Source organism: Varroa jacobsoni, unplaced genomic scaffold, assembly GCF_002532875.2.
Source record: "Varroa jacobsoni isolate VJ856 unplaced genomic scaffold, vjacob_1.0 contig00429, whole genome shotgun sequence".
NCBI classification, from domain to species: domain Eukaryota; kingdom Metazoa; phylum Arthropoda; class Arachnida; order Mesostigmata; family Varroidae; genus Varroa; species Varroa jacobsoni.
In genome coordinates this window covers 12359-33726 of record NW_019214464.1, presented here as the reverse complement: position 1 = coordinate 33726, position 21368 = coordinate 12359, and the positions used below count along the sequence as shown (strand labels likewise).

The 21368-nt window shown below is 47.1% G+C and overlaps 1 protein-coding gene across 1 annotated transcript in view; it reads right to left on the bottom strand.

Annotated features, from left to right (window-relative positions):
- The window catches only part of LOC111271214 (uncharacterized), a 65663-nt gene extending 56800 nt beyond the window's left edge, over window positions 1-8863 (bottom strand). The window contains exon 1 of the mRNA XM_022851879.2: window positions 6091-8863. Coding sequence (XP_022707614.1) covers window positions 6091-6439 — 349 coding nt within the window. The 5' untranslated portion in view covers window positions 6440-8863. The remainder of the gene's footprint in view (window positions 1-6090) is intronic.
- Between the last annotated feature and the right edge of the window lie 12505 nt (window positions 8864-21368).

Below are 21368 nucleotides of genomic sequence, written 5' to 3'. Positions count from 1 at the left end.
AGATACCATCGAACGTAACAGCAACGCGAAGCTTTGTCATGCTCGAGGCCGTCTCACTCTACTATTCTAGCCTTCTCTTGGAGTGGCGGTACCTGTATCGAAAGAGTGGTGTCCTATACCTGTGATAGAAATAGAAGAACCTTCTACCTATCCCATAGCGTTAACAATCGCGTGACGACCCCATAGAAATATCATATCATTCATTATAGGATATATAGATCCGAGGATTCTTCTTTTTTGCTGCCTCGACGCTTGCGGCTGAGGGAACAAAACGGAGAAGAAGGACAAGAGGTAGAAAGCAGGCCGGGGACGAGATGAAGCGCATAACGGTCGCTTTCGCCTTGGGCGAAACCGCTTCCTGCCGCTCTTCGCTTTGAAAGGGTAAGCGAAAAAAAGGGCCCGTCAAAATAATATTCAGACGCCCTGTGTTTCTCTCTATCACTTTGACATTACTGGTTCTGGTTTGAATTTCAACTCGGCTTATCGAGCCAGAGTGTGTCGTTGACTGTTGGTGCTGGCAGCGCCTCCTTTGTCTGTTGCCGTGCTACTTTCATGGCTACCACAGCAAAGCTAAAACAGTTGCGTAAAAGCAGGTCAGAGCGCGCTTCGCAACTGTGTGTAGCATTTAGGTGATGGCGATCTCGCAGGCCGGGCAGCAGAAGGCCCGTCGATGTTCCTATCTCCCCTTACTAACTTTCTGCCATTGCGAGAGCACCTAGCTTCTATTTTTACTACGCGAACGAAAACTAGTCGTCGCCGTCATCATCGTCGTCGTCGCAGTGGTAATAAGTAGTAATGACGGCCGTGGCGATGGTCAGTTGAGTTTGCAGGAACAAGTCCGTTGAGCCGGGACAAACTCAGAGCATTGGTTAACGAACATCGACAAGAACATCGACCTACTGGAACACCGAGGCAATGGAAGACCCATCGGCCGCCATCTTGGCAAACGACGTAGCGCACACCAGACGATAACGGGCGGTGGCTGTGCCCACTGGTCTAACCCTAGGTCGTGCCTGACCACTATCGCTCTGTACCATTTTCATCCGATGCTTTCGTTGCCGCTGCATACCAATCTTTCTTAGTACGACGTAGCCAAAACGAATGAATCAGACAGCTATGACTAAGGAAACCCGTAACGCTGAGACTATAACAAGCGACAAATACGTCCAAAGAACTGGTCTGTACAAGTAGAATTTGCACTTGAGAAGCGCCATCACGAGTACATATCGTGCAATAAATAATTGTACTTAGTCATTAAGTATGGCGCGATCAATGAACGAAATCGGTGCGGTTGAAGAGCGAAAATAATACGGATTTAGTAATGACGTCGATATTTGAATATCTAATGGAAAATCCCCTGAATATTATATAGGCTTAGCATGGTGTGACAGGTAATCGACAGCCAACAGCCTACTTAATCTGGCTTTACGGATCTCATGAACACAGAGAAAATCCCTTGCGGTAAGCAAAATAAACCCGTGATAAAGGCCTTGCATTGATAATTGCGTTATTTTTTCTCTGTTGAAACTGAGCAGCTTCACTGTCATCAACGAGATCCTTTGATTTTTGGTCTGTCGTCAAATCTGCGCCTATATGTATACCGTGCGTCCGCCCTTGTGCGGACCCCTATTTTTACCCGCTTCGAGCTTACCTATGCTTGATCAGCAATATCGACGAGGCTGAACACGAGTCTACTCGATAAGTACAAGCTTCACAAAATCTCTTTCCCATATTAGAGAACATCATTGGCATGCGTATAGACGATTCGTTTTAGCAGTTTTAAACAAGTAAACCCAAATAGAACCATTGTTGGTCGACAGCACAATCCATCGGATCTGCCCCGTCTGCGGCCTCTCACCGTCAGCTCACTTAGAGACTTAGGCAAACGATGGCTGATCGAATGGAGCTGTATTTCCGGGCTCAACCTCTCAGTCACCCGCTCTAGCCGCCGACATCAGTTCAGCTGTCTTGAACTACTACACTGAATGCCTCGCTAGGCCTCCTTGCCCTGCCTAGATGACCCTGCTATGTCGGCCTTCGTTGGCCGGTTAGTCAGTCACCAACTAGCTTGTTACCGTAGTACTGCTATGGCGTACCCGCTTACCTAAGTAGTGCAGGCAGGTCAGAGCAGCGGTGCTGAACTTAAGCCGGTGCTGATCCCGTCACGTTGGACACGTCTCGAACTCGCTTCATGTACACATACAGATACATGGAAACCCTCGCACTAGCCCTGCCTTTTTCCCTTCTGCTGAAGACTTTCACTCAACCGTAGTACTACCAAGTAATCCAGATGCCGTGTGGTTGGTAGCTTGTTCTGTCATTCGGTAGCTCTGCCTCTTACACAACAGAAGTACATCAGATCAGAGTACAAACACAAACTGCCATATCAAATCGCCTTGTATTGTAAGACCCCCCCCCCCGCCCGCCCCCTGACCAACTGCAACTGCCCATAGATCACCGTTGGTATATCGTGTCATATATGCTCTATAGGGGAACACAATAAGCAGAAGGAATTCATACACCTACACAAACAGCCGGTCAGCCATATACCTACTCATTGACTGCTGTGCACATTTATACCGAGTCGCACATGTTCAACTAAGAAACAAATATCGGCTTTAGTTGCCGCTATTGACTGACCAGCCAAGCACTATCAGTATCCGCTGGCCCGTAATGCTGTGATTCGACGCAGGACCAATGGAGCAGCTAACGCACACGATCGACATCTCTGACCAGTCCTTGAGCATATTATATGCAGTACGATCTACTGCCGCTACCGATCATGAACACCGAGGGCACAATGCCGTACCGGTTTCATGCGGGTAGTACATCGTGCCAGATATTTATCCTTGGCGCTATTCTGCATCTCTGTCCAGTCTCACGTTATCGGCGTACGGCTGGTCAGCTTAGTCCATAAACGTTGATGCTTCTAACTATGGTACTGCAGCACTATGCGTAGATTCGCCTCGAATACAGCGGCATGTGTGTCAATATTGACGACCACTGCTAGCTGAGTTATGGACAGCTTTCGCTAACCGAGAGATGAAGGTTCATACTTCGAAACGAAGAAAGAAGAAAGGTTGTCTCCGACCTGTTTGCAGAAACTGTCCATTCCAATGGAGCAGGATGATTCACGAAATTGGGCAACGATTCAGAAGAAAGCGACAAACAAGCAGAACGGATAGAACCTTATCGTGGCAAGAAATCAAGAAGGTATGACGATCTGTCTCGTATTGGATCACATTGACTTATCGTAGCCAATTTCCTTGAAATTTACTTTTGTAGTTAGCACTAGCTTTTTGTATAAACGATATATTAGGATGCTGTGCATATTGATGCATGGCAGCTTTTTGCGTATCTGCAAATTAAATAGGCCCGTCGTTTTCAATATGTGAGCAATCATTTTTAAACATGGCGTTTACGCCGTTGTTTCTTTAGATAAATCAGCGCACAATCAATAACGTATTGGCTAACAGTATAGTTCAAAGAGGTTTGTTTAGTCAATGACAAGGAAGTCATTGCATTATGACATTAAATCTTAATAGGTAAGGTTTAAGTTTACGCCCAACTGCCTTCATCTAACTTGTCCCGGTTTTCGTTTCGACAAGAACTTTTACACGTTATTTCTAATTACCTAAAAGTTTTTCCATTTTATTTAAAATGTAATACATATTCATAGGCTTCTGGGCATGCGGACATGTATACTTGTCAAACTTTCTCGTCGAATGGCCCGTTTCCCTTTACTGCGACGTATTTTGTTTTTCGATAGCCAAATCGCGGGGTAAGGATAGAAGCCATTATTGAAAGCTATTATTGAAGCTGCCTTCGCGGCAAGCACACACGTCTCTCGCTGGCGAGCGAGGAACACGATGCGGAAAGGGAATGCACCAAAAGTATAAAGAGAGACTATCAAAGGCCTGTTTGTTGCTTATCAGGACGCTCGTGCGGACCCGTGGGTCGTGATTGGTAATTCCCAGCGGCATCATCGGGGCAAGCGTAACGGAGCCACAGCATGGTACTGTGTCGGCTATAAAGGTACTGCTGTATATACTGTACATGAGCTCAGTTTTGTATCTGCTATGTTGGTACGAAGAGAGATCTGCGATCACAGTAATAATAACAATCATTTGTGACCGCGAGGAGAGAAGGCCGCATATGGCTATAGCAAACGTAGGATGCCAGGGCGCGCAACGGAGCTAAGAACGGAACGCAAACCTACATACTACCCTATGGCTGGACGCCTATGAGCCTGAATCGCAGCGGGTCGAGAAAAGCCGGCCAAATCCGATAGTGCGACCGCCAGTTCTACGGCATCCAGCGGTGGCAGACCAAGGAGCGGTTGACTAGGGACGTGGGGAATCTGGGGAGAAGCTCAGCTAGGGAGAAACAGTGCTTGCTGGCACACTTATTACTCTCTTTTCTGATTCCTTTTTCTTTCGGTCACTCTCTATCGCACCGGCTGGCGGACGAAGGAAATTGCTCGTAAGATATTACGATACTAGGCAGGATAATTACTAGCTAATTAAGTACACACCACTTACGTAGCGGCCGGGCAAGCGAACGAGCGGTCAGCCGGCACAACGGCAGCACACGCCTTGCCGCTGCCTATGCAGCAGCCGGAAGAACTGTAGCGGCTTAATAAAGAGCTTAGCTGAAGTATGCGTGTTGCCTGGACGGCAGTCGGCGGTCCCGAAAGGGCCACCGCCAAAGGACTCGGAAGTAGTTGGTACACAGAGGGAGCGTCCGCCTCTAATATCAGCGTCGACTTTGTAGAGCCAAGAACGAATGCGGCTTAGCCAGCCGGACGCTAGCCAGCTGATGTTGGTGGTGCTCGACCACCATCGCCATAAATAACCGCTATAGGCCTACGCGTGCTAAGCCCTTGCGAGTTCAGGGGGTAGCTCCTAGCGAGCGGCGGACCAACCCAGCTTGGACGTATTAGCACAAAAAGACACCAACATTTACAGATTTAAGCGGTAGAACAACAAGAACAAGCAAAGAGAGAGAGAGAGATACCGGAAGGCTCTGTTTACTGCTGACGCTACGCGAAATAGTAGAATCGTTAGTATTGGTGGGCGCGAACCTCCACCTGTAAGTAGGCGAATGAAACGCACTTGATCCAAGATTTGCTAACGTAAAAGCTAGTAGTCAACAATGGTAGCATGATGTTGATATTGCTCGATGGTAAACTGCCATGAGAAATAATGATAAAGTTGAAATATATCCGTACGCAAAAAAAAGATCGTGTTTATGATCATAAGCGATGATGTTCTATAGCCGGTGCAGGTTTCATGAGGATTCATTATGGCCAGTACGGATAAAAACAATAGCCAATCTTTGCTACGTGTGGTGGTGAATATAGAATAGCGTATCGATGCTTGCTGTCAAAAATAGCCACTTGTGTTCGTGGTCAAATAAAAACGTGACAAATATTATGCATAAAAATCGTTTCTGAGAGGAAGGCTTACTACCACCAACTTGGAAGCCCGTTAGTCAGGGTGGGGCAAGAATCACTCGACAATTTGGGACTTTGCATCCGTTGAAAACAGCAAGAGAGTGATTAGCAGTAAAAAAAAAAAAAAAGATCGAAAAAAACAACAAGTAATACATCTTGAAAGGTTTAGATAGCTTCCTTTGGACTGTCGGCGACCTTTGCTTTATTTTACATTCTGTTTAACCTTGGGTCTTAAAAAAAAATATTATTTTAGCAAGAGTAAGGGCACAGTTTCGTCGATGCAATACTCGTCACGATGTCCATCATTTTAGAATATCGTGACATAAAACGCGCACACAATTGACAGTAGCGACTCCCTATATCCTGTAAGAAGATCGCTAATCAAATTCTCTGCATAGCCATAAGGGAAATCATCTTTTTACTCAAGGAATATTTCGTAGGCCACCGTTTAGCTTCCGGCCTTTCCGGTCGTCAATAATGACGCCTTTAAAGAAGTAAAACACTTTGGAAAACAATTCTCCACTCGATGCTAAAAATGCGTCAATAATGATCATTTATTATTATATTTGACTTCGTCATGACATCTCGTCTATCTTAATTTTTATTTTATATTAAACAATTTTATATCAACTTACCTGCAAGCTTTTCGAGTTGTGATGAGTAGAAATAGGACGATGCAGGATTGTTGTTGTTGCCGTTCGTACTATTTATATTATTGTTGCTGGCAATCGTGTTTATGGTGTTATGGTGGTAATGGTGGGCAGTGGCCGCGCTAGTGCCGGTAGCTGCGGGAACAGACGCTGCGGCCGATGGGTGCGATACTGCTGCATGGATATGCCCCCCCCCCCCTTGGTGGGTTCCTGCCGGAGCGGTCTCCGCCTCGGAAGGACTTGACGGTGCCTCTTCCTCGAGAGACCAGCGCGGCCTATCGCTGTGCAATTCAGGGTCATACTTCATCTTCTTGACAAGAAAAGAGCGCGGCATTTTGCCTGCGTGTTTCGACTTGTCGTCGTACTAAGAGTTTTGCTGTTTCTCTATCCGTCGCCTCTATCGAGGTTGTTCTATTTTATTTATTATTCTTAGTGTTATTATTATTATATATGTTACTTCTGATATTATCCTTACTACATTTCAGTGACTCGGTAACGCTTCTGAGGACGTCCGAGGCAATGACATTCTTATTAAATTTCACTTGTATGACTTATGTCAGCGAATCCCTTCTATTGTATTACACTGGTTCTGTAGCCGGTCGCCGTCGCCGTCGCCGCGGCCACTGTCTTTTCTCTTTTATTTTTAGTTGGTAACCAATAATCGACGAATCGACCGAAATTGCAAAGGATAAGAAAGGATAATCGGTTTTGCTTCTTTCTTTTCAGGTCGCCAAGATGAATTTTTTTGCAGGCAACGTCAGTCGAAGAGGTTAACTATTCGTTTGATGTCCTTCTCCTTTCTCCTTCCCAAATACTGCTATAACTGAGGGGAGGAGATCGTCGACCAATCGACAACGATCCGGTCTTTTCTGGATTCGTTGCCCATCAGCTGAAACGCTGCAAGCTCGTGTACGTCACGCGTAATCCAGACCCGATAATGTAATTAATGTAGACGCACGAGCACGCGACGCACACATGCAAAAACAAAATAGTAGAAGACACAGGAGGGCAATAGTATTAGCAGATCGCGGATTGCAGATAGCGAGTAAGACATATTGAGCAGAAACATAATATAAATTTAAGTGGCTTAACGGAAGCTGATTGAGATAGTCAGAGGGCGGCAGACAAGCGCCGACAGAAGGAGATCGTGGAGGCAAGTTCTCCTTTTTTTTAAGCGTCCTCCCTTGAAATTAGCTTTAGAACCGCGTTACCGACAGAGTCAGACAGAACTGGAAAAGAGAGAATTCTGCTGTAGTCGTATTAGTAACGGAGGCAGCACTCACAGGTGACCTGTTCCTATAACTGTTCTGCTGACAGCGGTCAACGGCTCCTATCGGTCGGAAAGCGTAGCATATTGGAAATTTCGGCGCTATCAGTTCAAAGACCGGAGCGCAGGCGTTGGCCTTGATGTCTTTATAGCAGCAGAACTATTGGAACCGCGATCGGCCAGCCACTGTCTATAGACATGCTATGTGTGCTTGTGTTGTGTTCTAAAATCGTCTGACAACCTTCGGAGGAACTTTAGTTTCGCTTAGGAGCCAGATGAGGAGGGGAGAGCTGTTGGAGACCACTGTTGAAGTAGCAGCTTGACAAAGAGGCGGTTGCTCGCACTTTCGCCGCTAAGCAAATCATGCCGCAACCTCAAGCCAACTGTGGTAGCTGCGATTTCTTTGCCGTATTGAACTGCAGAACGAACCGATTATCCAACCTTCGCCTCTCCGATCGTTTCAATTTGCTCTTGGCTTCTGCAGCCCTTGAATACTTAGTAGAGACAAAGCCCGCTGGCTACGTTTCCCTTGACGAGATAGACTGCTGGCTAGTTGTCTGGCCAGCTTACTCACAGCTCTGATTGACCCTTTCTCCACTTTTTACTCTTTACCACACTCTTTACCACTAGTAAGTCAGTCAGTTCCGATTTGAAGCTTCGGCTAATACTTTTTAAATGACTTTTTGAAATACTTCGTCTCGATAACCAGCTTAGATCGACAACTTCGGTGAGCAGTTTTGCTGGGTTTCCTAGGCTTGCAGTGGGCACGGCCGCCACAGCTGCTGCTAGTGACCGGACAGTGGATCGGGCAGTAGCCGAGCAGTTGGGCTGGCGAATGGGTTGCCAACCCAGTCACGTCAGCCGCAGAGGTGACCTCTTCTCCCCTCCCTTCTACTCCTTTTCGCTCTCCCTTTATCTCCCTTTCTCCTTCTCTCTTTCTCGCGAGTCCTCTTATTCTCTCATTTTGAGCGACTACCGTAGAACGTTTCTCACCACGTTCATGCTCACATTACGCCGCCGCCACCGCCACCGCCCCCACCGCCGCAAGAGTCAGGTTGATCGCTTGCAGTTCGGGTAGACAATATGAACGACGGCTAGTTGAAGGTAGGAAAACTCCGTTTAAGCGAACCGTTTGAATCGCTGTTGTAAACACGACTGCTACCCTTGCGGGTATTACTGAAACGGCGAAAAGCTAAGGAACATTTTCTGCTACACCTGCCGTAGCAATACGTGAAGTGTCGACTGACTGACGTTGTTGTGTCCGGACGTTGAGTATGACGTCAACCTGCAATAGTCGTTGTAAGATTCTGCGCAACGACGGCGGTACTGATCGAGTACGTGGTAGATGAAGCAGCACGAGTCGTAATAATAACTGCAGTCAGGGGACTTGAAGTGGCTACACAGTTGACGGTAGTAAACCTTGATTTTACCGCTGCTACTTTTTCTAGCTCTGGGTCGTAAGTTGATGTTCGTACCCACGGCCGATCGAGCACGTGGTGGTGGTGGGTGGTTGGGGGGGGGGGGGAGGAATACTCCTAGTGCTGCTGTGACAGCACTCCCTGTCGATGCTTCTTGTTCGTTTCGTCAGGATCGTTGTAGTAGTCGTAGGACCTTTAGAGTCTGCAGAAGTGGCACAGCTTTTTTGAAGAGTTCTGAGTTGGGGGATCGGAGAAAGAAGGATGGGGTTATGGCGTTGGGGCCGCAAAAGCGCGGCAAAAGGCTGCTTGCAGCTGGTGCCACCGTGGTAGTGACGGCAGCAGCAGCAGCAATGGGTAAAGCAGAACAGGCAAAGTTTTCGACGGCTGGTCTTCTCGTCGTCGTCGTTGCCGTTCTCAATATTGCCTTTCTGATAAGTCCGTGCTGAGGACATCAAGTTGAGGTTTCATGGGCGGCGGTGGCAGTGGCGGCGGCAGTAATAGCGCGCCTGTACCAATAGCGGCAACGGCAATGCTAGCAGAAGCTGGGCGAGTGCTGCCTGTTCGGTAGTCGTTCGGCACGTTACTATTATAGCTATAACGACAGCTTCAGCACAGCACCGAACATAGACAGACTACGGGAGAGTCTTCGTCTACTTTTTAGTGGCGGTGTAGTCGCTTGCACTTGCCGTCGGTTGTTGGTCGGTTTGGAGTTGCAGTGGTCGGCGACGCTCGTCTGACTTCAGCAGTGGCCGCAGCTGAGATGGGAAGGCAGCAATACGTACCGACGATCGCCGCGGGCCTGCAATGACGAAGTGCCATCTCAGGCTACCGCGAGACGGGCAGCAGTTACAATTCTAATGGGGGGAGCTAGAAGGCGGAAACACGGCAGTGAGTTGGCCCCTGTGATCATGTCACACCAGAGAGGCATTTGCTTGACTTGCTGTGTGACGGCCACGGCAGCCCGTGAGGTCGTTGCTTCTGCAACAATAATGTTTTCACAGCCCTTTCCTCCTTCCCTCCCGCTGCTGCAGTTGCTGGTGCCAACCGCTGGCCGACACGCGGCCACAGCGCTGATAGAGCAAGGCCTCCCTTGCCGCCGCTAAACAGAAAGGCCTCCTCGATAAGCAACGGGTACTATCCAGTGGCTGTTAGCGGGTGATGCAAGTCCGTCCTCTGTTGCTGCTCCTGTTCCAGAGGCCAACAGGAACAGCAGGCAAGCGTAAAGAACTGGCTGAGTGACACAGCCAGCTAATGTACTGTGAATGCAGCGGCTGACTGGTGTTGTTGTTCGCAGCGATACGGGGCCGTCTTCTTGGCTTTTCGATTGGTCGACTCTTCTCAACTGACCGGATTTAGCTAGGCTTCTAGGGCAACTCCTCGTTGGCTGATACCTCGTCCTGATGTTCAAACCCTATACGGTCACCCCACTGCCGGTCGGATTTGATGGAGATTCTGACTTCGGTCCAAGGCTCTTGAGAAGTCGTACAGTTGGTGGGAGTACAGATGGGCAGACTACATGCGGCGGTGACGATGGCGGCGGAAGCGGACGGAGTCAAAGACTACGCTGGTAGTGGGTCTAAGTAGTGGATAACTAAAGAAGCCAAGATGATAACACCGCACTCGCCAACGACTTGAACTGAGATAAATTCTTTCTTTTCTGCGGAAAATTCTTCGGACCGTAAAAGATGACGAGGGTAACGGTTTATTCGTTTCCCGTTTGATTCTTGCTACCTTAGTAATTAAACCTAGTTCATCTTGCCTCTTTGTGAATGCTGACGTTTGCCTAATAGTAGACAACACTTAACACACAGACAGACAAACGAGGTATGCAAGATTCCAGACCTGATCAACAGGTCGTTTTTGGCACGCGTTAGAAAACTCCATTGAGGACTTTTTGCCTTGACTTTAGCCACATCTGCCGCGGTCCTAATCGTTGTTATTCCATTTTTGCAGCGATATTCCGCATCGATCTAATGAAGTCCAAAACGTGCTTGTATTTTTGGCCGTGGATTAAACAAGACGTTCCGAAAACTAATGTGGCTCTTAAAATAACAGCGAACATCAACCAGAATAATTTGAGGCTTATTTTTATGTTCTCATACTTACGATGGTGTAAATCTGTCTGTAATGTGTGTTGCTTCTTGTTTAGATTCAATAAACGCGTTCGAGGCAAATGTTCCGCAGGAAGGGACGAACTCTTTGTGGTGTGGCCTCATTCAGTAGTTACGATACTGCTAACACCGTCGCTTTTCACGTTCTCTTAATGGCCTCCTTAGCGGCAGAACGGCGCCGGGATATATCTTAATTCCTCCGACATGTCCCGTTTTTTTGCGCCCCACTCAGTTCACGTAGTTGAGCCGTTCTTGACAACGGGGCTGGCAGCATATCTGTTTCTACTGCCGTTATTATTAGTTTTGCCGTTGTGGCGATAACGATCGATCCACTGAAATATATGTTATAGCGGAATATATACTAGGCACTAAGGCCGCGCTGGCCCTTCAGACAATGCTGCCGACAAGACAACGGCCGAAGGCCTTCGTCTACTTTACTGCACGTACTTCAGTTCACGCAGCGGGCACCCATCCTGCTGAACATTAGCGGCAGCAATAACAGCAGCAGCAGCAGCAGCAGGTGCGGCGGCGGCGGCGACACCCCCACCTTGCAGATACCTAAGTACCCGTATTGTTTCATTTGGCACAACAGTAAAATCTGTTGTCGAATGTATGTTTGTGGTGAACACCGCACGTAATCCTTGATCACACACGGGAGAAGACAACAGACACTATGAAACCACGTTTTTTCTTCTAGTAGACAAACTCCTTGCAGTTGTTATGGCGATTGGAGCGGTCGTATTTTCAGCTGTGGTTGTAGCACGCAGTATTATAATGCTGTTACAGGATGTTGTCAGAAGTTGTCCACTGACCATCGGTGGAAGTTGAACGGCTACGATGTTCAGAGTTCTTGCCGGTTTATCGCATTCGGTACGAAAAATTTTCAGTTAGGTACAAGAAAAACTGTATCCTTTATTGTTGTTGTTGTTGTGTAAGACCCATAATAGTGCTTGTGGGTCGAAGTGATGCTTTTATCTGGGTCGTAGCTAGAGTGTAATGCTTCTAATCGACACAAACAATAGACTGGTGTTCACATTCGCACCTGCACACACACACAGACGACCTCTCTTACTGAGTCGTTCTTCCCCGAATCGCTGGAACGGGTTGCGGTTGACCGTAGGAACCGTAAAGAAAAGGTTGTCAGATGCATTTCGTTGTGGCTGTTTGGTCATGCAATGATTCTAGCTGACTACTACTATAATAAGTAAACTGTTAATTTGGTAATAGCCTGGGTAACTAAATGCCAGTGCGTTTTTTCCTGCCACTTTTCTTCTTCTTCCTCTTCGTCTGTTTCTTCTTTAATGGATTAACCTTTTGCTATGTATACTGTTGTTGCCTTACGGGAACTTACTTTTTGCTACTGCAGTACCTGTGATAGCCAGGTTTGTTTAATTTTCTTGTTATGAAAGTATTTTTCTGCTTCTACTACAGCAGCTCCAGTTGTTTACGTTGTGGCAGACTTTGGTTGGCCAGGCCAGCTGCTCGTTTTGTCGACGCTCGCGTTGGTGGTAGATGCTGGAGTCAAAGCTTTCCTGGCACCCGAACCCGAGGCGAGGTTTAGCCATTCCAACAAGTCGCTGTCGTGGTTCGCTTGGCGCGAGTCGAGCTCCCTCCCTCTCAACCGAGTGAGGGGGGAGAGGGTCTCTCGGTCGCCACTTGGTCCCCCGGTCTGGGTCGAGTTTCGCTGCGTTGAGGGTGAGGGTCACCGAGCAGCACGGGCACATACATACAGACATAGGCAAAGGCCAGGGACACAGACAGCGAAGCAGCACACCCAGCGGCTAACACAGCCGAACCCTGCCCAGCCATACAGCCCTCTGGCCTAGCACAGGCTACAACAGCCCAGCCCAGAGCAAGCTGTACGGAACTCGCACAAAAGCAACTCTACAATGTTCAGCCAAGCAGCTCAGCCCAGCCCAGCCCAGCCCTACTTAGCCCGCCATCCCACTACTACCAGTGCCGGCGCTTTTACTATACGATGCACTACGGCCGTTGCCGCTAATGCTTTGTTCTGTAGCTGGCCCACCGACGAGTGAGCGAGCGAGCGGGCGAGCAAGCTGCTTGCCTGCCTTCCTGTTTGGCTCCCTGCCTGTCTTCCTGCGCTACCAAACAGGGGACAGCAGCGGTAGCAGCAATGGGACCCGCTTTACTTCGAGTTAACGCTTAATGTCTATCTCCCTCCTCCTCCGTCGGGCTCCCTTCGCTGCACTCTCGTCGCCCACTCCTCTTCTTCACCCTCCTCGTTGGGTTCCCTGACTGCCTTGAATTGCTCGTTGGCAGGCCAGCTGGCTGACTGGCGGGTAGCCAGATAGTTGCTAGTGGATTCGAGTTGAACGGACTAACGGACACTGCAAGGGAACGAGCAGCAACAATGCGGTGGTAGAAAGCAACGGCGAGCAGTGATGGAACTGCAAGCCAACCGACCAGCTACTCAGTTAGTCGCAGAGCAGACGGGGCGATGCGCCTAAAGTATGAGAAGCGTCATCAGACCAGACATGGTAAGCAGTGACGGGTAGGTGGAAGACCGCCACTCAGAAGACTTCTCCCAGGCCATACAGTAAAGAGCTTCAAACCAATAAAAGCGGACCCCAATCAAGCATCACTAGTAGCAGTACAGAGCGTAGTAGTACCTGGGTCTAAAACATTTCAGTAGAAATATAGTAGCAACCTATCTGCCATTTGAGGTTAGGGCATATGAATCTCGGCTTCGAATTATGGAACAGACACGTTTTTACGTGTTTTAAGTCAATAGTTTGATGCTAGAGCAATTCTGGACATACGACTAAAGACAATGGTACTCATTCTCGTGCTCTCGACGAGCTTAGCGCCTGAGTATAGTAAACAGATCGGTGACCAGCTGTTCCTTAATTTTCTCTCTAGTCGTAAGAGGAATCAGCAGGAATGCCGCCACAGGGCGATGGTTAGTAAGGCGTAAGTGTTGAGTGAAGGTGTGTGGTCAACCATTAGGTCTTAAATGATCTATATCTGTTGTGTCCATGTTTAATGATGTGCAAACGTTATAAATCGAAAAGGACAATTCGAGATTTTACAACAGGCAAAGTCACTTCAGGTTGCACATCCAGCGGAGGGATTAGCTTAAAATGGCCAACAACATAGAAGTATATTATATTTGGGGGACGTCTGCGATCGGTATTAGTGCAGCAGGCACACTCACATTGATATTTGTTATTATGATACCGAGCTTCGCACCATCTACTACTACTACCAGCCGTTCTTCCCACCTATTTGGTAGGCGCACTATATGGTAATATTTTTCCTATTGCCCACAAGAGAAATAGCAACCAGTATGGCACGTCAGGAATGGCCGTAAACAGCCAAGCTTGTCTGAATCAATCGGTGTTATGATGCAGAACTACGAAAAACGAGATTGAAAAAAGCAGAGGAGAAGTAATCTGAGCAAATAAAAGAGTAACAGAAGACTGTGGCTCGCTATTACGGCAACATTTGTACAAAACGATCGGTAGATTTATGGGTCCGGTCTGGCCTGCTTGCTGCTACTGGCTCATCAATTTGTTGGCCTACCATTATTACCACTGTATGCAACTTATGCTTCAATGGGACCTCTGTCAGCAGATCTACGGTACGGTGTCACAGTAGAAGTTCTCTGTGTCCTCTCTGTGTATTCTTTCAAATATATACCTAGTCCTTCTTTAATTATATTGCTTTCGACTCCCCCCCCCCCACACTGTCAAACTACTGTCAAACTCCCTCTCCTTGTCGGGGGTTTCGACGCAGCCTTAACAGCGCCAGTGGCGGCATCAGTAGTTGGATTGTCGTCGTTGCCAGCTAACGACATTTTGCTTTGAAATTATTGAGGCTGTTGACAAGCGAGTCGAGCGGCATTTCAGTAGAGAACGATCGTCGCGCAGAACGTTGTTTTGGAAGAGCCGGGACATCAGCAGTTGTAGCGACGCTGCTTAAATCCTCTGTTTGCGGGATCACGGTGGTTGCTGAATGCTGTCTACCGGGCCGGTTGACGTAAAAGATCGTAGATGTTGACCGGTTTGAACGGCCAGTCGGCGTCTAGAAGAAGAGCAAAACCGTCCATCCCGTCACAGAAGGGAGAGGCGGGCGTCCAAGAAACATCGGGAGGTGCGGAAAAGTACTAAGGATTGTAGCGCCACGAAGGTATCGTAACTTCCGGAGTAGTACCAATGACACAGGTCTGCGGGTCGTCCAGGGAAGGGTCGGGAAGAATGGAAGGCGTTCGGCCGGCTAAGGCAGACATGCAGCGGCTCTTTCCCTTGGTCCTTTTCAAGGATTCCTTAGATTTTTTCTTTAAGTGTAAAACGGATTCCCGAAAGACTCAATCTGAGCAAGCAATGTGACGCTCCGCGACGTTAACAGCCATCTACCATTCACTACCCGCTATAAACCTGACTGCTGCTCCTTAGCGCATTCGTCGCGGCCAAAGCCCTACATATACTGCTGGGGAGCGCTAAAGCTGCTCGAGCGGAGCGTTAATCTGCACGTCGAATCGGAAGGCCTATACGGACATCTACACCGACACATTTATACAGAAAGACGCTTACAGATGAATGTACGCACTAGAGGCTCCCTCCCACCGTCCACAGTCAGATCTAAAGTTGCAGACAGGCGAACGGATACACAGCACCTGGCCAGCAAGAGACACAAAAAGACACCGCAATATTTTACGCCTTGCATGAGTGATTTTCCAAACAGGAGCGCCTTTGATGTTAGGCGACAAGCAGACCTCGACCTAGGTGTAGGAGTTCGGAGGCGATGGGGTAACGCATTAAGACGAGCAGTCATTAGGACGCAGCAGAGAAGTCTGAAGAGTGGCTGGGCTTCATGAACGTTCGTTTATTGCTTCTACGGGTACCTGTCGTACAGAAACAGCATAAACATTTTCCAGCATCGTAGATCTGAACCGCAAGAAAGAAAACGAATTACCTAGAAATCGACGCCCATGAATGAGCCGTCATGAACGATGGCGGTGGCACAATTGACGACGTTTAGTACCAAAGACACTATCAACACGTAACTGGTTATGTAACGCTGTAAGTTGGTAAATTATACTGAATCATACGTATGCGGCAATGGTTCCTTTGCAGAGTACCGAAATGTGGGCTGAAACTTTAGTACTTCAATCATCAGCTATGCTTCAAGTTATTGCGATCTTCACAGTGGCTTCACCGAGAGTTGAATATGATGACGTAAGTATAATGGCCACGGAGTATGTAAAGATGACTAGTCATGGATGACGAAAACAACATACGGCATTAATAGTTTGCCGTTTCTAAAGACTGCGCTAAATTAACTGGAAGACCTTTTTTTGTAGAGGTATAAACAACACATCTTCCCTTTGTCATTATTTCTAGAATGCTTCCTAGTACAAATTTAGCCTACTGAAATGTCGAGTAGTTTCTAGTCCTATTACATAATAGTTCATTTTATGTCACCCTTTTTTTCTTTCGATATCGCGCGTTTCGGTGATCTTAGCCTATTCTAGAATAGAATAGCCAAGAGCCACATTCGAAAGTGTATGTGTACATATAGAATAAAATCGTTGATTCCAATTGGCTTCATACCATCGCAAAAACATCGCAAAGTAGATAAGGCGACCATTGGCTTTCCTACTTCAAAGTCTCAGTATCACTGAAGGCATCGACGCATATTGGCGGCTTGTACCCTAAATGTCTATAATTCAACTAAATATCCAGGATAAAAAATAATAAATGTAAATATATGGGATACCCGAGAAGAATAAATAGCTTATTGAATTGATAATTAAGACGGTTCCAGTTTAGCCGCTGAGATTATTCCGTTCCATCGATTCGTAGGAATAATACATAACCCAGATATTCACTTCATGGCCTTACTGATTTAAACGGGTTTTTAGCTCCTTGATTTGAACCTTGTTGAAATACGTTTGCAAACCAGTGCCATCTAAATAGAGAGACTCCAGCTCTCTGTCACTGTCTAAAGAACTGTGGGGATTTTTAGTAACGAAATACTATTTTTATGAAGCACGTATTCGACAGTGCACGTCCAATTCGCCGTTTTCTCTTAAAGGAAACTGTGCAGATGCATTAAACTTCAAGTTAATATACGTTGTCTCTCACTCTTATTACTAAGACTTCGCTTACGAGTTCGGTCGAAATGTTTAGACTACTAACTGGCGTATTATTCTTTGCTCTTTCCGAAGGCAACGTTAAGTAACAAGGCCAGCTGATAAATAAAGGAGCATTCAATGGCCTGATCAATTAGTCCACAATTGGTCAGCACGCTACATTTAATCAAATCTGACTTAAAAAAACCATAGCTGCACCTATGTGTAGCGCTACTTGAATGTGTTTAGACCCTCTTGTATTAGGAAACAAGCGAATATAAGGCAAACGAATAGAGAGATGCTATCGTACGACGAAGTATCGCTGTCTGGGTTACTTTTCAAAGCTAAGGTTAACCCTAACCGCTCTTAGAAACCTTCACACAATCCGATACAGGTTTCCCCATCTGATGTGAAAATGTTCGCAAGTTATATAGGAAAACTTTACCTTTATCTTCTATGTATAATGGTGTGTATGTAAGACACCGATGGATTTGGTATCTCTACGTCATATTCATGCGCCGTCTGCTACTAAAGCGTATACTAATGTACATCTTTTCAGTAAGGCGTGGTAGGTTTGCCCCATCGTCAGTAATTAGACGAGGTGGTGGCTCTGAAGTGATCGCGTGAACGAGCGGACATGGTATGTGCGGCATAGGGAACTGTCGTATAGAGAATGGCATGAAGAGTTAGAATGGCACTGACCACCAGCGACCAAGATGGCGTGTCAGGGTATTATTGCCTTAGTGGTGTCGAGGTCTAGTTCTCACTGCCCTGCATGTGGCTGTCTCGTACTACATTTGTTCTAATTACATTTTTGTCTCGCCGGTCACTGGCCCGCGTATTTTCTTCTCAATTGTCATGCACTGGGTAGCCTCGGGGGTGGCTACGGCCCAGCTCTGAGTCAATTCTGCGCATACCGTCCTGTGGCCACTCCCCGACTGGGGCTATCATTCTCAAAGAGTGCTTTCCGCACTGTGAATTCCAACATAGCAATGTTAGTGGTGGCAGAAGTCTAAAGGGGGGATGATATTCCTGTGCATGCTTTAATTAATACCCCGTGCGTGCTCAGCAATTGGACTTACAATCGGTGGTAATAGTAAAGGGTTGCAATGTCTTTGTTACTATTTCATCACTTCAGTCCAGTGAAATCAAGAGTATACTTGGAAGCTATTTTATTTGACGATTCCGCTTTATTGGATCACTCACTGCGTACGACAACGGTGATCTTTCCCATCATTTCACGTCTAGATGCACTCTTCTTGATAACGCCAGTTACTATAGCAAGTGTACTACTATTACGCCAGACGCAAGTAAAATTACTGAACAGATATTTGTGTGTCTGCTTACATTCGTGAGTCTACGTTCCGCTATATGCTGTACCCCCGATTCTCACCTCATGAGAAGCTTTACTTTCGTATCATGTATGAAGGACATTTTTGTACGTGCTCCTTAGGAGAACAGAGACAGTAGTGTATATTATAGTGGCAGAGAGTTCAGCAATGCAAACCGGCGAGAAGCGTGGAGTTCGGTCGTTGTTCGAGAGTTGAACATTATGCCACTAAACTAACCGCATCGTGCAAAACAAGTCGCGCGTTTGCTCGACTGACGAGCAAAGCGTCGAGCAACCAAAGAAAATGCCGCTGCAACATGGGGGTCTGCCCCAGTCTTATTTGTCATTATCTGTCTTGTTCTTTCTCTTTCCCATGGGCTCTCTTTTCTCGAGACTACCAAATTCGCCCCGAGCAAGCGAATGAACTTGGTAAAAAGATATTTCCTGAGCGAGGTGACAGGGAACGGACAAAACAGGGGCAACGTTGGAGAACGATTGACGGATGGAAAACAAAACTGAGTTAGACCGCAAAGGGAAGAGGACTTGTGGCGGCGGACGAAAACGGTGTCTATGGACCTATTGCCGCCGATATATTGAATAGTGAAAGTTGCAGCAGCAGCAGCGTTAACGGGAATAGCTCGCAGAATGTACGAGGCACGAACACGATGCCATGACAAAACGGACGAAAAAAAGGGGCGGGCGGTAATTTGGTTTTTACACCCAGAATTCACTCACAAACACTTCTCTAGGGATCGACACCCCCGTCCCAACTCGTTTGGCTTATGGGGCTGGCTTTTTGTTGGATGCTTGACGCGGTTCTGACGTACATAGCCGATCATACATATGTAGATGTTTCGAGATCAGTAACCTTTTGGCCCATAAGCACTTGCCTCTTAACAGTCTCCATTGATTTTCACGTATATATACAAACGATTTTCTCCCCGTTACGAGTTGTAAGTAAACTCTGAATTATACTGAAAGACGTTTCTTGCATGGCTGATATATTTTTCGGGGCATGTATTCAAAAATAAGGTCAGCTACTCGTATTCTATAGCTACTTCTGTAATAATTACCGTTGACTACACAGACAGTAAAAGAAACCTGGAGAAATAGAACAGAAATGTAGGCCTGATGATTACGCGAGTAATGCGAGTTTACAAACAACGACCACGAATCTCTTTAGTGGTGAGGCTGGGACCTGCGGTAATGCTTCCTAACCTACGACGGGTCCGTCGGCGTGTTGAGCCTTGTAACACGCAGTGTCAAGTGTTGATGGAGTCAGATACAGTAAAACCTGTCGTACTATAATACAAAAGCGTGTGTATCCTACGTTGTAAGCTATTCTATACCGCCAGAAATTTGGCCTATGTAACTTTGTTGTACTAGTAACAGGGCAAAAGAAGCAAGCATTGAAATGCTCAACTTTTAAGACGAATGCCATTGTAATTTCTAAAAGTTGATGATTCTTAAGTATGTCAATGTAATAAGTCCTCACCCCAGGAAAACTGTTTCACAAAAAAAAAATAGCTTCTTTTGATTTTGACACAATCTGGACGTTATCTTTGTCAAGCTATAACAGATGGAACTCAAGTATTATTATGATTTATATGATAACAGGAGATTAAAAAAAAATTAAAAAGGTCTCTTTACCTAACGCTATTGTTATGTGGTATTCGTGATCAATTATATGCCAGTATCGAAGTGTTCTGGTCTCTTAAAAACACAGCGACTGATAAGCGAGTAATACGAAATCATTCTCAGCGTGCGACCTAGGCGTCATGATCATGCTGAAAGGAGGCTTGCTTACAGCCGTCGCAGGACCACCGCGCTCTACTCAGGGAAAAGAGAAAATTAGCATTGATCATGATTATGATAGCGTTTTTACTATGTAGCTGAAGTGTGGTCGGCTTCGGGATGGACGAGTGAGGCCGAGGTATTCTTACTGCGGAAAGTAAGTAATTCGACTAGCGTATAAGGGTCGACTCCCGTTGAGCCCAAATAGGCTTGCCAATTTATTGGAGGGATTTGGCATCAGTGCAGTGTGATACGGTCTGGTGGATTGGTCGGCACTGGTCAAGAGCTTATAGCCATGAGTGTTCTGCGTTCGCCTATTTGTGCCTCTCTTCCTTTTGCTCTCTGTGTTTGCGTGCTTTGCAGCAGCATCAGCATCAGCAGTAACGTTGAGTGCGAGAGGAGTATACAGCTACCAGACGGCGAAGCTAATAGCTGCCGTCTTCGTTCGTTCAGCTTCTATTGCTTGCCTATAACTGTAGATACAGTAGCAGCAGTGATAGTAGTAGTTGTAGTAGTAGTGCAATAATCAACACCCAGCCAACCCCGAATGCTTCGCTTCCATTTTCTCCTTTCTTCCGCTTTCTATCTCCTCGCCCTGTCCCACTCCTGCTGTTTCTCTGTTACTCATTGTAATTAGCTGGCTTCGAAGAATCAGCGTCGTAATGCGATTGTCCTGTTCAAGTCTAGACCTTCTCCTGTCATCCTTGCAGACATCCGTCGGAGCTCTTCCACGATGCACCGGAGGGAGGAGGATTGTCGCCGTCGCTGCTGGCGGTAGCCTGCGTTCGCGGCGGTGGCGACCGTACCAACAGCTGATTCAGAAGAAGCGGCTTAAGAAGACACATCATGGAACACGTACGCTCGAAGGCCAGTGCGATCGTTCAACCACATTCCAAAAAATTCTTCTTCGTTCAAGATCCTACCAGAAAAAGAAGAAGCGCGTTTCAACTGTTTGCTCGACTGCTGGCCTAATCGGTCTCCCGTCCGGGGGAGAGGGAAGGCTAGAAACGTCGAAATCTCCCTGGCGGGATTTCCTGACAGCCGATGCCGGCCTCGATCGCTGCTTGCCACATTGGTTGGACGGACGTTATCGCTTTGAGCCTTCCAGGTCAACTCTTGCACCCTCCAGCGGTTCTGTCTGTACAGAAAAGCTGGGTGCTTCTACCAACTTTAGCTAGATTCCACTGTCAGCTGTGGGCCGTTGAGACGGTGACGCGGGTAAAGAGAAGCAGGTGCCGTCAAGTGGTAG